At 38.8% G+C, this 15703-nt stretch overlaps 1 protein-coding gene across 4 annotated transcripts in view; it reads left to right on the top strand.

Annotated features, from left to right (window-relative positions):
- The window catches only part of TP53BP1 (tumor protein p53 binding protein 1), a 69117-nt gene that overhangs the window by 32187 nt on the left and 21227 nt on the right, over positions 1–15703 (top strand). For all 4 annotated transcript variants that reach the window (XM_065905819.1, XM_065905817.1, XM_065905818.1 and 1 more), the window contains 4 exons: positions 2407–2464; positions 4601–4693; positions 10257–10740; positions 14200–14352. In XM_065905819.1, the coding sequence (XP_065761891.1) occupies positions 2407–2464; positions 4601–4693; positions 10257–10740; positions 14200–14352 (788 nt within the window). The remainder of the gene's footprint in view (positions 1–2406; positions 2465–4600; positions 4694–10256; positions 10741–14199; positions 14353–15703) is intronic.

Below are 15703 nucleotides of genomic sequence, written 5' to 3'. Positions count from 1 at the left end.
CCATGGAAGCCTGTGAGGAGGAGAGTTAAAAGAAAATGTCCCATGCAGAAGTGAGGTCTAGAAAGATATATCTGGAAATGTACATTAGACTTGGCAGTTAGGATCCATTGGGTGACTCTAGAAAGAACTATTTCAGTACAGTGGTTTGGGTGGGACCTGTACTGACGGTAATTGAGGAGTAAACGGGAGGAGAAGAGACAGCAAATGTATTCTGCTTTGGAGAAGTTTATGTAAGAGAGGAAGAGAAAATAACAGCAAGTTAGAGGGGGATACAGAACTGAAGGAGGTTGTATTTTTTTCTTTTTTTTTTTTTTAGGCTGAGGGATACCTAAGCAGGTTTAGAGGTTGAAAGGAAATCTCCAAAGGGGAAATGGGTTAAAAATGAGATTCTTCAAAAAGTTGAAAAAAAAAAAAAATGAGATTCTTGAGAGAGAGAGAGAGAGAGAGAGAGAGAGAGAGAGAGAGATGAAAGGGGAGTTTTCAAAGACTGCAGATAGAGTGGGTGGACCTGATAAGAGCTCTGATTCTATGAGATTGAAGAAAAGAAATTTTAACTATGTATTTTGAATTCTTACTATATGCTGCCTATATATGGCATACATGTACAGCTCATTAAATCTGATAACAAACCTGTAAAGTAGATCCTATTGTTATCATTTCATAGGTAAGGAAACTGAGGCACAGAAAGGTTGAGCATGTTCCCTAGAGTCACACAGCTAGTAAAATGAAGTAGCCTGAATTCAAAGCAGTTCCAAGAACCAGAAGTCTGGTTCTGAATTAGAGTGCAGTTCTGCTTCTCAGTGCTTATTGATTTGAAAATTTAGAACCTTAGTAGAAATAAAGTATAACATGTTTTCATCATTATTGTCATCTTCTCTGAAATCAGATAGGACTTAGCAAGAGAGTACATGATAGCTTTGAATCTTTAGATTTGAAGTTACAATTGGGAAGACCTTAAATGGGCTTCCCTGGTGGCTTAGAGGTTAAAGTGTCTGCCTCCAATGTGGGAGACCCAGGTTTGATCCCTGGGTTGGGAAGATCCCTTGGAGAAGGAAATGGCAACTTGCTCCAGGATTCTTGCCTGGAGAATCCCATGGTGGGAGGAGCCTGGTGGGCTGCAGTTCATGGGGTCACAAAGAGTCGGACATGACTGAGTGACGTCACTTTCACTTTAAATGGAGCTAAATGTTAAAGATGACCATATTAGTAAATTTTGCTACCTTTCCTGATAATCGAGCACCATACTAATAGTTTTCCCCATTTTATCCTCACAACAAACCTTTGAGGGTTGGTCGTGTAGCTTGTGGGATCTTAGTTCCCAGACCAGGGGTTGAACCCCAGTCCACAGCAGTGGAAGTGCAGTCTTAACCACTAGACCCCCAGGAAGTCCCTGGGTTAGTCCTATTTTGTCTTTATTTTATAGATGAAGAAACTGACTCAAGATGAGGTTTATCCCCAGCTTGGACGGCTCGCTAAGTGCTGGAGCCAGGGCCTGAGCCAGGTTTCTGTTTCAGAGCCAGGCCTCTGACCGCCAAGCTTCTGCTGCCTCCTTGATGAACTGTTCAAATCATATTGAGTTATGACTGTTTTAGAAATGTTTTAAAGTATTTATTATTTTTTCTAAGGCTAGAGCTAATGGTAAATGAACACATTTTAATCCTGTGGCATTGCTTTGAGAATATAGAATTTTTTTCAGTATGACCTTTAATTTTTTACTACAGGTTCTTTCTTGAAAATTTGTTTTATTTTTCAAATATCTGTCCCAAAAGCTCTTTGGGAAGAATTTGAGTACCCTCTGTGTGTGGGTTCTCTTAACACTATTTAAAATTTGTGCAATTTTCCTGCATAATTACTAAAGTTTTTTCTTTTTAAAAAGATTTTATTGAAGTAGAGATAAACTACAATGTGTTTCAGATTTACAAACTTTCTCAGAAGTTTCTTTAAATTTGTTTTGAAAATTTTAAGTAGAAAATTTTACTACATGATTTTTTTTTACTTAGATGAATTGAAATTCAGAAATTTCATTTTCATTTTTAAATCTTACTTCTTAGTAATTCATTATATTGTATTTCTGGAGAAACTGAGTGGTCAAAATCGGTGGAAGTGAGAAAGACATGTCATTATATGATAAATTTTTTCATGTTCACTTTTTATTCTTCCTTTTTATTATTTGTTGCAAATACTAGTAGATCAGGTTTTTATTTTTATGATATTTTTTTTTAAATGTCATAGTGAAAAGAGGCCTTCAATAGCTTCAGAAATTCAAGCATTATTTTATTTTTTTTAAATTTTTTTTATTTCAAGCATTATTTTAGAGTATCATTGGGGCTGAGCAGGTTTTAAGAGATGGTCTTAAGTTATGATACTGAATTCTGTTTCTCTTTCCTTTCTTTTGTTTTTATTCAGAGCCAGCAACTGGTGAAAGAAAAAATGGATCTACTGCTGTTGCTGAGGCTGTTGCCAGGTAACCAGAGCTGGTTGCTATTTAGAGGAGTTTAATATACAAAGCCACTGGTAATGAGGGGAAGATAATTTATCAAGAGAGGAAAAAAATTTGAAATGAAACTTGAGCATAAACCATGTAGCAGTGTGTTGAATCTAACCGTAGGCTTTCTTATTAATACTTTAATAAAACTTTTGCTGTATTTAGAACTAAGATATTTAATGGTGTTTCCCTTTCTTCCTTTCGTTCATGTGAGCGCCTTTTTTCTTTTACTGCGTGTGAGATTGAAATTGTTGTTACTGTTGGTGAGGAAAAGGGAAGTTAACACTAGGTAGCCATAGACCTTATTCTTTCTGAGGGTTGCCCTTGGCAGCCTTAGCCTCAGGCCATATTCTCTTCTGCTTGCCAAATTAGCTACAGTCCCGTTGTTTTTGCTTTGTCACCAACGCTGTCATAGTTTGAATATGACCCCATTCTGAGGCTCTGGTGGTGAGTTTTGCCATCTGGTGGCCATGAGAATAGAATTGTTTCATTGGTTTTTTGTGTGTGAGTCATCCAATATGAAAATACTAACAGCGGTTGTTGAAGTATAGGTGAGGATTCTTAAATCAGGCTAGACAGGTGCTATAAATAAGTAAAGCAGTCTAGGTGCAAGAGCATGAAATGTTGACAACGATGGCCTACTGATCGTGTGTCTCGTTTTAAAGGGGGGTAGCCTGTGTTCATCTCCAGCCAGTCATTACCATGCAGACTTACTGTTGTGAAATCTTTAAATTTTTAAAGAGAAATCTGAAATTTTTTTAATGAAATACTCCATAAAAAATGTTTATTAAAACTATAATTAACAGATTTATACATACAACACATTTATTCCATTTTGTAAACATACAATCACTATGTCACATTAAATAACAACGTGCTGCTGGACACAGTCAGGTATCCTGTGGCCTGAATTTTTTAAAATAAAATTTCCTGCTTGGTGGGTTACCTAACATTGTTGTTGACTAAGTTGTCTGTAGACTAAATTTGATCCTCACTCATAAGTGTCTGATCCATCTAAATCCTTTGATTTGTGCTAAGCTATGTCTAGAGAGATTAATTATTTTGTTTTTTTACATATTTAATTTGAAAGGTAAGTACCTTTGACTCCTTATTAGTTGAAGACTCTTTAATGTTGAAGAAAGTGGAGTTTATACTTGATCTTTCAGTTTTAACAAAATTGTTAAACTCTGCACAACTTGTTATCACTTTGTACATGTACTTGTTAAGAGGAAACAGTATATGCTGCAGAAACTTTCTAGACCCTTTGGGTGGAATGTAGGGATGGAAAAATAGGGAAAAACCTGAGGCAGAGGGTTGGATTGGAGGATCCATAGAATGAGATTCAGTGATATTGTTGTGAAGCAAATTTCATATAGGAGAATCCAGATTTTAAGAATCTTTGACTTTACCTTTGGGTTCACCATAGTTAAAGTAAGCTCTGTTCCGTTCAGTTGAATGGTTCAGTTGTGTCTGACTCTTTGCGACCCCATGGACTGCAGCATGCCAGGCTTCCCTGTCCACCAACTCCAGAGCATGCTCAAACTCATGTCCATCGAGTTGGTGATGGACTCTGTTAGTGTAGTTTAAATGCCATCTCTGTGTTTAGGTGAAGCAGTACCACTCTGTTTTTAAGTGTTGTCTGTAGCTGGACACTGTTCAGATTACTTGCTTCCATCTTGTCTCTCTTACACCTTTCATTATGGAAGATTTCATGCATATACAAAAGTAAAGAGAATAGTATCATGACCTACCATGTATTCATCACCCAGGGTCAGAAATTACCAATTTATGGCTAGTCTTGATTCATTTATAAATGCTTCCCACACTGTCCACTCCACTGGATTTTTTAAAAGCTAATTCTAGCATTGTATCATTTTTATCTGTAAATATTTCAATGCTGTCTCTAAAAGGCAAGAATTCTTTAATTTGAACTTAACCACAGTACTATTATCATGCTTTTGAAGTTGGCATTGATTCCTAATGTCATCAAATATTTGGTATTCAGATTTTTCAGATTCAGAGAAAGAATCTTATTCTCTCTGTACCTAAAAGGATAATTTCCAGAGAGGTACTTTTCCTTTCACAATTAACACAGTGTATTGCTTTATTTCTTAGTTCCCAGAAGACCATGTCTGTGTTTAGCTGTGTCTGTGAAGCCCAGCAAGAGGATGAGGCTCGAAGTCAGAATTCCTCCTCTGCACCCATCAGGCGAGCATTATTTTCATAGCATCTTTTGGGCTATGTGGATTCACAAAATGATTGGTAGCAAAATCTAGAATATACTGCTGCTGTTTTGTGAACTTGAGCTTACTGTTTTATTTGAGGGACTTGTGGCATATTCTAGGTAGATTTATAAATGAGATGTCATGAGTTTTATTAGATATTTTATAGATAGATTTTTGTCTTTATCTGCCAGTTCTATCAATTTAAAATGATTCAGTCTTCACAACTTATAAAAATATATGATCCTGAATTTCTAATATTATTCTCTTTTACTTAGTTTTGGACATGTTTACTTTTAACAGAATTTTTATTTTCCATTAGTTTCCCATACAGCAAAACTGGGATATTTGACAGCTCAAATTTAAAGTTTATCAGGCTTGATGGAATTAAAATTTTCCAATAATTTCTTTACTCCATCATCTCTTAGAACAGCTGTGAAGCTTGGAAAAATTTTTTGAGTTACACAGTATTTCTTCTGTATTAGAAAAATATCTTGTTTGGAATGTGTGATTCTTAAATTTCCTGTAGGAGAAATAAGTAATGGCAGTGGATTAAGTTTGTATCTTTATTAGGAATTTTGTATCTAGAATTCAGTAATTTGTAATTAGCTACTATAATAATGTTTTGTCATCAGGTATATTCTTTATAGTGTTATTTGCAACAGAATTTTTTTTTTTGGCTGTTTCTAGCTTGTGGGGGGCCTTAGTTCTCCAACCAGGGATTGAACTTACACTCTCTGCACTCGAGTCCTACTTCCCTGCAACATAGTTTATGTGTTCCTTATTGGTAGAAATATTTAAGAGAAGCACATCAGTGCTTTTACTATAAACATTCTGATGATTACACGTGAACTTGTTGGTATTCTTGGGAATCAGATAGTCCAGATCACATCCTTTGTTTTATCGGGAAACTTGTTAGGTGAAGTACCACCTTGTATGGTTTCAAAAGTAGTGTGGCCTTGTCCCAGCAATTAGGAAATTTATTGATTGCATTGTATTGCCTTCCTGTTTTATTAGATGGTTTATAATAGACTAAGATGCTGGTGATTTTTGTTTAACCTGATGGAAGAAGGGCCTGAGAATTCAGGTGATCTTGTTTCCAGTTCCCCCTCAGACAGACCTACCTATGCTGAGAACAGAATGGTTAGACATTTATTAAATATGAAGGTTTATTCTTTCCACATTTCACTTTGAATTAATTTTACCCAGGCTTTTTCTGCTATAATTTGCTTTTTTTGGCTTCAGTTTCTAACCTAACATATAGTGACCAGAGTAGAATTGTGTAGCCGAAACTAATGAAGAAAGGGAAGTGTGGTCCTTTTGAAAACTATTGAATTTCTTTTGTCTGTCTCTTTTCTGGTGCTCAAATTTCCTTCTTTATTGTTTTGTGGGAGATTTAATATACACATCTTTGTGATAGATGTTTCTTGGAGGAAGGTGTGATTTGCACATCCTTTATTTGGTGCTAACACAAGGAAAATGAGTAATAAAATTCTGATATTTGACTGGAATCTGCTGAATGTTGCTGCTGTTGCAGTGAGATACCTTTAGTCTTTAGAGAGAGAGGAATTGTTCTGATTAACAGTTTTGGGGGGAAAGGCAGCCTGTTATTTGTCAAATTAGGAATTAAAAAGTCAAAAATAAAATGAAGCTTTGTTTTAAAACTGAAATTCTATTCAGAAGTTCTGCCCTAAATCAATAGTTTATGAGGTCAAATGTCTAGGCTTGTTTAGGGGTGGGAACAATACAATTGAATTCTTAAAATGGTAAATCAAATCCCGTCCCTTCTAGCTTTTGGCTCAGTTTTATTATTGCTTAGGTGTTGATATGTTAGATGTCTTAAAGACTCAAATGTGTATTCAGTCCATGCTTTGTCATATACAGCTAATACTGATTGAGCATCTGTTGTGTATCTAGCACTCTGCTAAGTAATTTGTATGCATGTTCACTTATAAACCAGGTTGGTGTTGCTCATCGGTCTTCTGGTGATTTTGCTCTTACCTGTTCTTTACTGGGCCATAAATCCTCATTCAGTTGAGGTTCCTGACAGATAGGACCCAAGCTCTTAACAACCAATTGCATTGAATATACCAGGCTCTCTTTGGCCAGAACTCTCTTGTAAACCCTGCTTTAATCTCCTTTTGTGGTAAGCTGTGCTATACAAGATAGAAACTCAGAAATGTCTCCTTTTTCCTTTCTTCTCCAAGATGCAGAGCAAGCCCTAAAGAACTCTTCATGCTTCCTTTTCTGTCTGCTCAGGTCCCTTCAACTTCTTAGGGTGAGAGCTCCTCCCAAGTTGGAGACAGCTTTTTCTGTCTAGATGGCTACCTCTGTCTTTCTGTGGCCAAACACTTACAGCAGCAAGATACATAGTTTCTAGACCGTTTGTCACCCTGAATTTATCTTCTGGGTATATCTCAGTTTATGCTTTGTCAAACATGGCAGCCTGAAACACTCCAGATGTCTTTCCATGATTAGTTCAGAATGGATTCTTTTTGTTGTCTTTATTCTGGCGGTGGATCTTCCCAACCCAAAGATTGAACCCAGGTCTCCTGCATTGCAAGCAGATTCTTATTGTCTGAGCCATGAGGAAAGCCCTTATTCTGGGGGGGGGTGTGTGTACGCAGATGCGTGCACGCGTGTGGTCTTCATTGCTATTCATGGGTTTTCTCTAGTTGCAGTCAGCAGGGGCTACTCTTATATACGGGCTTCTTATTGCAGTGGCTTCTCTAGATGCGGAGCATGGGCTCTAGGTGCACAGGATTCAGTAGTTGTGGCTTATGGGCTTAGTTGCTGCACGGCATGTGGGATCTTTCTGGATCAGGAATAGAACCTGTGTCCCTTGGATTGGCAGGGGCATTCTTTACCACTGGACCACCAGGGAATCCTGAGCCTGCTGTATATTTAATGGAATCTAAAAATACATCAGTATGTTGTTTTTCATAGTACAGTAACTCACTGAATTTATGACTTATTTATTTTTATTTTAAATTTATGTTTTAATTGAAGGATAACCGCTTTACAGAATTGTGTTAGTTTCTGCCAAACATCAACATGAATCAGCCATAGGTATACATATGTTCCCTCCCTTCCACCTCCCTCCCCATCCCACACCTCTAGGTTGTTCAGTTCAGTTCAGTTGCTCAGTCGTGTCCGACTCTTTGCAACCCCATGAATCGCAGCATGCCAGGCCTCCCTGTCCATCACCAACTCCCGGAGTCTACTCAAACCCACGTCCATCAAGTCGGTGATGCCATCCAGCCATCTCATCCTCTGTTGTCCCCTTCTCCTCCTGCCCCCAACCCATCCCAGCATCAGGGTCTTTTCCAATGAGTCAACTCTTCGCACGAGGTGGCCGAAGTACTGGAGTTTCAGCTTCAGTATCAGTCTTTCCAGTGAACAGCCAGGACTGATCTCCTTTAGGATGGACTGGTTGGATCTCCTTGCAGTCCAAGGGACTCTCAAGCGTCTTCTCCAACACCACAGTTCAAAAGCATCAATTTTTTGGTGCTCAGATTTCTTCACAGAGCCCCAATTTGAGTTCCCTGCATCATACAGCAAATTCTGATTGGCTATCTATTTTACATATAGTAATGAAAGTTTCCGTGTTACTATCTCTGTACATCCCATCCTCTTCTTCCTCCCCCAACCCTTTGTCCATAAGTCTGTTCTCTATGTCTGTGTCTGCATTGCTGCCCTGCACATAGTTTCATCAGTATCACCGTTCTAGATTCCATGTATATGCATTAATATACAACATTTATTTTTCTCTTTCTGACTTAATTCACTCTGTATAATAGACTCTAGGTTCATCGACCTCATTAGAACTGACTCAAATGTGTTTCTTTTTATGGCTGAGTAATGTTCCATTGTGCATGTGTACCACAGCTGCTTTATCCATTCATCTGTCAGTGGGCATCTAGGTTGCTTCCATGTTCTAGCTATTGTAGATAGTGCTGCAGTAAACATTGGGGTATATGTATCTTTTTCAATTTTGGCTTCCTCAGAGTGTATGCCTAGTAGTAGGATTGCTGGGTCCATATGGTAGTTTTATTCCTAATTTTCTAAGGAGTGTCCACACTGTTCTCCATTGTGGCTGTATCAACTTACATTCCCACCAATAGTGCAAGAGGGTTCCCATTTCTCCACATCCTCTCCAGCATTTATTGTGTGTAGATTTTTTGATGTTGGCCATTCTGACTGGTGTGAGGTGCTATCTCATTGTAGTTTTTGATTTGCATTTCTCTAGGAATGAGTAATGTTGAGCATCTTTTCATGTGTTTGTTAGCCATCTGTATATCTTCTTTGGAGAAATGTCTACTTAGGTGTTTTTCCTACTTTTTGATTGGGTTGTTTGGTTTTCTGATATGAGTTGTATGAGCTTCTTATATATTTTGTAAATTAATCCTTTGTCAGTTGTTTCATTTGCTGTTATTTTCTCCCATTCTGAAGATTGTCTTTTTACCTTGTTTATAGTTTGCTGTGCAAAATCTTTTTTTTGTGTGTGCAAAATCTTTTAAGTTTAATTAGGCTCCACTTGTTTATTTTTGTTTTCATTTCCATTACTCTAGGAGGTCGATCACAGAGGATCTTGCTATGATTTATGTCATGGAGTCTGAACTTATGATTTATTAAAAAGATATTATGGACATTTTCTAGATGAACACAGTTATATTAAATACAGTTAGTTTATTTAATCTGTAAGTAGATTTTTGCAGTAAATTGATTTCGAGAACATTCTTTTGTTGAAAGTGAATTTATTAAGCACTTACTTTGAGCCTCAGGGCTTCATGGTATCTGGTTTGTAGGAGACATTTATCAAATGCTTGTGGGACATATAAATAAATCACTGATAGCCAAATGGGAAGATTAATGAAAAGGAATACTCTGAAGAATCGAATCATTCTGAAATGGTTTGTTGTAGATACTGCCAGTATAGCTAGCAAAACTAGAATCTCACCTACAATTCTTTCCTTTAAAGAGTGGGTTTCTTTTCTTCAAATTATTAGTCAAGGGGGTAATGTATCTAGATTGTATCTAGATTGCTGGGAGTCATTTAAGGAATGTTAGAACCATTAATAAAGCCAAATGAGAGATCTCGACCTAGCTGATCTCTTTTAAGGTAGATCCCTAAATTGCCCTCATTGTCTATGGCTTCAGTAATGGTTTACATCTTTTGTTGACCTTATTTTCCTGTGTCAGGTTTCAGAGTTCCTCTCCATAGCTAATGGAGAAGAGAAATATGGTGGCTATTTTACTGTCATAGTGGACTAATCCTGTGTACCATTATTTTTGCACAGGAATGAAATGATGAGAAATCTTGTAAGGTGATATACTTGGTCACCTTATTTTCACCCTTCCCTGCATTTCTCAGATCATCAAATTATGGTTTCTCCCTACACACACACACACACACACACACACACTCACTCACTCACTCTTACTTGATATATTTTTTATACACACTCACTCACTCACTCACTCACTCACTCACTCTTACTTGATATATTTTTTTTAAAACATGGTTTCTTTATGTGCTTCATTTACAGGGGAAACTTGCTCCATTTTCCGAATACTCAAGATGATGAGGAGAAGGGAAAGTTGGAAGGTGACCAAGGGATCAGGCAGAGTCACCAGCCCGTGAAGCCCAGTAGTCCTGTCAAAGAGCCTGCTGCTCCTCCCTGCCAGCAGATGGGCACACAGGAGCCCTCCAGTCCTCAAGGGGAAGCAATGGAGATAGATCGGCCAGGAGGCCAGGAGGGAGAATGGAGTCCCAGGCAGGAGAAGTCTAGTAAGGCCTTGATTGCAAGGCCCAGCCAAAATAACGTAGGGATCCAGACCATAGAACGTTCCCTGTGGGTCCCAGAAACTGTTTCAGCAGCGACTCAGACTGTACAGAATGTGTGTGAACAAGGGACCAGTACCGTGGACCAGAGCTCTGGAAGACAGGACGCCACAGTTCAGACTGAGAAGGGGAGTGGCGAGAGAGCGGTCAGTGCTCCTGGGGATGACACGGAGTCGCTCCACAGCCAGGTGAGCGCGCGGGGTGCCTCGGGGCCTGAGAGTTTAAGTTGTGCTGCTTCTGCCTAACAGTCATTCTTAACAGTTTATACAGACCAGTGGTTAAAAGGCAAAGAGTTCATCCAGGATAAGAGACAGGGTGGTGGAGATTATGAGTAGCTATAGCCAAACACTATTTATACAGTCTTTGGTGTTAGAGTTTGTGAAGTAGGTCTTTACTGGATGAGAAAGCCAGGAGTATAGTCTGGGTCCTGTGATATTTTTCTATATTCAGTCTTCTTCTGTCATTTTTCATTCTTTATAACCATCAGAGCTAACTGCTTCTCCCCCAAGTTGATTTCACTATGGTTTCCAGAAGGAGTAGAAGACGTGTGAAGGATAGCATATCACAGTATTGGAAACAGCAGTAACAGGGAAAGTTCCCAGGTAACCAGAAAGAGGCTAAGAGTAGATAGAGTGGAAAGAAAAGTATTGGGGCTGATGAACATGAGACTGGAAGAACAGGTTTTTGGAAATAGAGTCGGGATGTGTAGGAACTAGTGAAAATTGAGGGGTAAGAAGTGGTGGTAGTAATGTACATGCTAACAAGAGGAAGTTCATAAAATTTCATTAGTAACCACTGTTAAATTGCCTTTTCAGTAGAGCATCATCACTTGAAATCTGCCTAGGAAAGCTGTACTAGTGATGTACCTCTCATTTGAATGGTCCAGGTTGTTTGTTTTATAAAAATAACATAGTTCCTATTTATTGAACACCTACAGTATATCAGCACTGTGCTCAAGACAACCCATGAGGTTGGTATTGTTATTCCCATTTCACAGGTAAAGAAACCGAGCTGAAGAGAGGTTAAGTAACTTGCCCAAGATTTTGCCATCAGTAGGTGGCAGAACTGGAATTTGAACTCAGCATATCTGACTTCAGAATCGGTATTCTTTTCATTATGCTATGTTGCTTTTCTATTTTTTAATCATAGCTTGTGTAGTCTTGTTCTGTTTATCCGTGCCTCTCCAAAAATTCTGTTTACATTAGCCTTTAATACTAACACTCTCTGAGACCTAAGACCTTATCAATTCATACAGATTCAAAATAACATAGCCTTTTGGATATAGGAGCTGTAGCACATGAGATCCTATTTTGCAGCTGTTTATTTTCACCCTTAATTTAAAGTGCTTGTATTCTGCCACATAATAATTTGGTTTCTCTGCCTTCATAACAAGGGTTAAAACTTGCATCCTAAAGACAGTAATCACACGAGTGCCACTAGATTGTGTCTTTCTTCACTTCCTCATATTCTCCTTCTGTCAACTAGGGAAATATTTCCTGCTCCTGTGTCGTGACGATGAGGAGCCAGGGAGTGAGCCAGAGTGGTTAAGGAAGGCCCAGGCTTTGGAGTCAGAGTCATCTAGATGTCTTGAAAGTTGAATGAGATTAAGTTTGCAGAGCCCTTAGTGCTGGGTGTGACACATAGTAAATGCTCAGTATAGACTGGCTGCTGCTACAGCCTATTGATTATTGCTTTAAATACCACTACTGCAGCTGTTATCAACACAACCATTACTTATGCTATACTACTCCTATGTCATGCAGAGAGAAACAGCACATTTAAAAAGCTAGTTCCTCCTGCCATGGAAAGAAGAGTGCTCAAAAATACAAATAGGGAATGGGTACAGAGTTTCAGTTGGGAAAGATAAAAAGAGTTATGGAGAAATGGATACAGTGATGTTTGTGAAAGTGTGAATGTACATAATGCTACAAACTGTATATTTAAAAGTGGTTAAAGTCAGTAATTTTTACGTTAAGTATATTTTACCACAATAAAAGAAATATAAATGATGGGTACTGTAACAGAAATTGGGATTGGTATGCCATCTTTTGAAGAGTGATTAGAAAATGTAAGGCTGTATGGACATCTGAATGTTGGTGCTTTTTTATCTCCTGCAGTCTGGGTAGGACTCAGGTCAGGCTCAGAGAAAAGCATAGGCAGCCTACCTGTGACATTCCTTAAATTTCCATTTGTGTGTCAGGTGGCCCACAGCCACTACTTCTGTGAAGTAGAAGTGTGGCTTTATTTTCATTTTGTCTTCCCTTAGTTATAACAAGATCCTCAAGCTACGTATCTTTACAGAAACCTCTTTTCAGAATACTATTGGAAGAGAGTAAGCGTAACTTTCTTTTTATCTGCTCTCTTCCCTTCTCTCCTTTCTTACTCCCGTAGACATGTTTGTTTAGGTATTTCTCTTGATGTGATCACTTACCTGGCTGTTGTAATGGAAGACTACAGGGAGGTTTTGGCTGGATTTTAAGGATATACGTAAGGCACACCAAAAGCTTTTAGACTTCTGTGATGGAGGGCCTCATCACGTGTGGGCAGCTGGCAGGTCCAGGCTGCTATGGTTCTTATGCAGGGGCACCCTGGTGACTAGTGTGTGACAGACCAGTACCGTGACCATTCATTAACCAGAGTTGTTTGTATAGACAGAATTATTTTAAGGAATTGGTTGAATAAGTTTCCATGCACTTTATTTGTATTTATTCACATAATTTTCGTAGATATTTCACCCTAACATGAAGTTGGACTGGGAATTCTTCAGATAAATTACTTTAGGTAAATTACTACCACACTGTAATGAAAAACCAAGCTCATCATTACTGCAGTGGCGCATGTAACTCTTCTGAAGGACACTTGACACTGACACTGACCTTGACACTGATTGCAGAAAGTAGTATCAGTCTACCCTAGGGGAAATCAGGTGGGAGAAAGAAGCAGTTACAGAGCTGTGGTGTAGAAGGGCTGGGGTTGTGGATGTGGATGAATGTGATACAGATGTTATGAGAAAACATGTATGTAATAGTCATAAAAATGTAAGGTCTCATTTAAACTATGTAACTGATTATTGTTTATGATACAACTAGATAACCAAATCCTAATTTGCTAATATCCTCTGTTTCTGGACACTAGCTCAACTCTTTAGTTACAATCTATTATTTGGAATACATTAGATATTTCATATTTAATTCTAGGAGAAATCAATGTGTCTTGCTCCAGGAATAAATATACCATAATTTTCACTTACTAATGCAGGAAAAACAGACTGCACTGAGATTTTCAGATCTTTTTCTGTTTTATATAAAGTTCTAAAGAATGCCTTTCTTTTATCTGAAGACCTCTTGCAAGTATAAATTGTATGCTGATCAAAATTTCACTTAAAAATCCTAGATATAAATGCTAGATGTTATGATTTAGATTTAGACTGAAATAGGGTGTTAGGTGAAACCCATACAAACTCCTCGCAGTAGACAGCTGGCCCATCCCTAGTGTTACCCATAAGTGAATAGAAACAAGGCAGCTGGAAAATGCCATCGCACGAGATTCATGGAACCTGTGAACAGTGCTCATCGTGAAGAAGTTGACTTGTGAGTCTGCCAGTTTGCAGTGAGGCTCATGCCTGTGCGCTCTGTTTTCTGTCATAGGGAGAGGAAGAGTTTGATATGCCTCAGCCCCCGCACGGCCATGTTTTGCATCGGCACATGAGAACAATTCGTGAGGTGCGCACGCTTGTCACTCGTGTCATCACAGACGTGTATTATGTGGATGGAACAGAAGTAGAAAGAAAAGTAACTGAGGTAATACATACTTTGGGTCTATGTGGCAGATTTCTTTCAATAGGAAAATTACCCTGGTTTTCTGCCTCCATCCCTCTTCCCTATGCAGCTAGCTGCTGATGCTTCGTTTCCCTTCCTCCTCCTGTGAGAAAGATTTAAGAATTGGGTTAGAGTTCTGTTTTTCCCAACCATGGGTTTGCTGTCTGACCTTTGGTCATTTAACCAGTCCCATCATGCTTTCCATATCTATAGAGAACAGAGTGGTAATTCTCTGTCATGTATAAAGATTTTATGTGTTATTTTTAATCCTTGGAAACTAATGAAGTTTAGAATCTCCTGCTTAGCACCATGTATTTTCTCATTGTTTCTTACTGTTTTCTCACATGTTACCATTTTTTACTCATTGATCTTGGTCTCCATCCATGGGTGGTTATGAGCCTGTTATTTTTTAGTAGAATTCACCATGAACTCATTGCCAGTGTCAGTGGAATATTGATGTTTATTGACTGTTACAGTGGACAGTGTTGTATGCTGACTTTGTTTAGATCTAACAGTGGCTGAGATTAGATTTTCCAGAATTAAAGATCTGGCACTTTTTTTCTTGGTACATATGTTAATATCTGGTATATATGTTAATGCTCCTATTTAATCACTTAGTCATGTCTGACTCTTGTGCAACCCCATGGACTGTAGCCCGCCAGGCTCCTTCGTCCATGAAGTTTCCCAGGCAAGAATACTGGAGCGGGTAGGCATTGCCTTCCCCAGGGGGTCTTCCTGATCCAGGGATCAAACCCATTTGCATTGGCAGGTGGATTTTTTTACCACTGAGCCACCAGGGAAGCCCACATATGTTAATATCTTGGTACATACAATGATAAAATGTTTTACTTTTTAAATATTTATTTATGTGATACACGGGGTCTTTGTTGCTGCTTGTGGGCGTTCTCTGGTTGCGGCATGTGGAGGCTGCTCTTCGTTGTGGGGGTTTCTCTTACTGCAGAGCGTGGGCTCTAGGGCCTGCGGGCTTCAGCAGTTGCAGCTTAAGGGCTCTACAGTGCGGCCTCAGTTGTGGCCTGCAGGCTTTGTTGCTCTGTAGCATGTGGGGTCCTCCGGGATCGCGGTTGGAACCCGTGTCCCCGGCATTGGCAGGTGGACTCTTAACCACTGGAACACTGGGGAGTTCCTCCAGGAACCATTTGAGTAATTGACAAGAGGCATAGCTATGTTATTCCTTAGTCAAGCGCTTTTCTTTAATTCTGGCAGCTAGCCATATAGGAGATTGTGCTCTGGGAGAATTAAACTGGTAAATAGTTTAAGTGGAACATATTATTGCTGCTATTCATTAATGGGCCATTATGGCCCGCATGTCAGA

Source organism: Muntiacus reevesi, chromosome 15, assembly GCF_963930625.1.
Source record: "Muntiacus reevesi chromosome 15, mMunRee1.1, whole genome shotgun sequence".
Classification (NCBI taxonomy): domain Eukaryota; kingdom Metazoa; phylum Chordata; class Mammalia; order Artiodactyla; family Cervidae; genus Muntiacus; species Muntiacus reevesi.
Note: the sequence above shows the minus strand (reverse complement) of the source record. Positions and strands in the feature narration are given on the sequence as shown.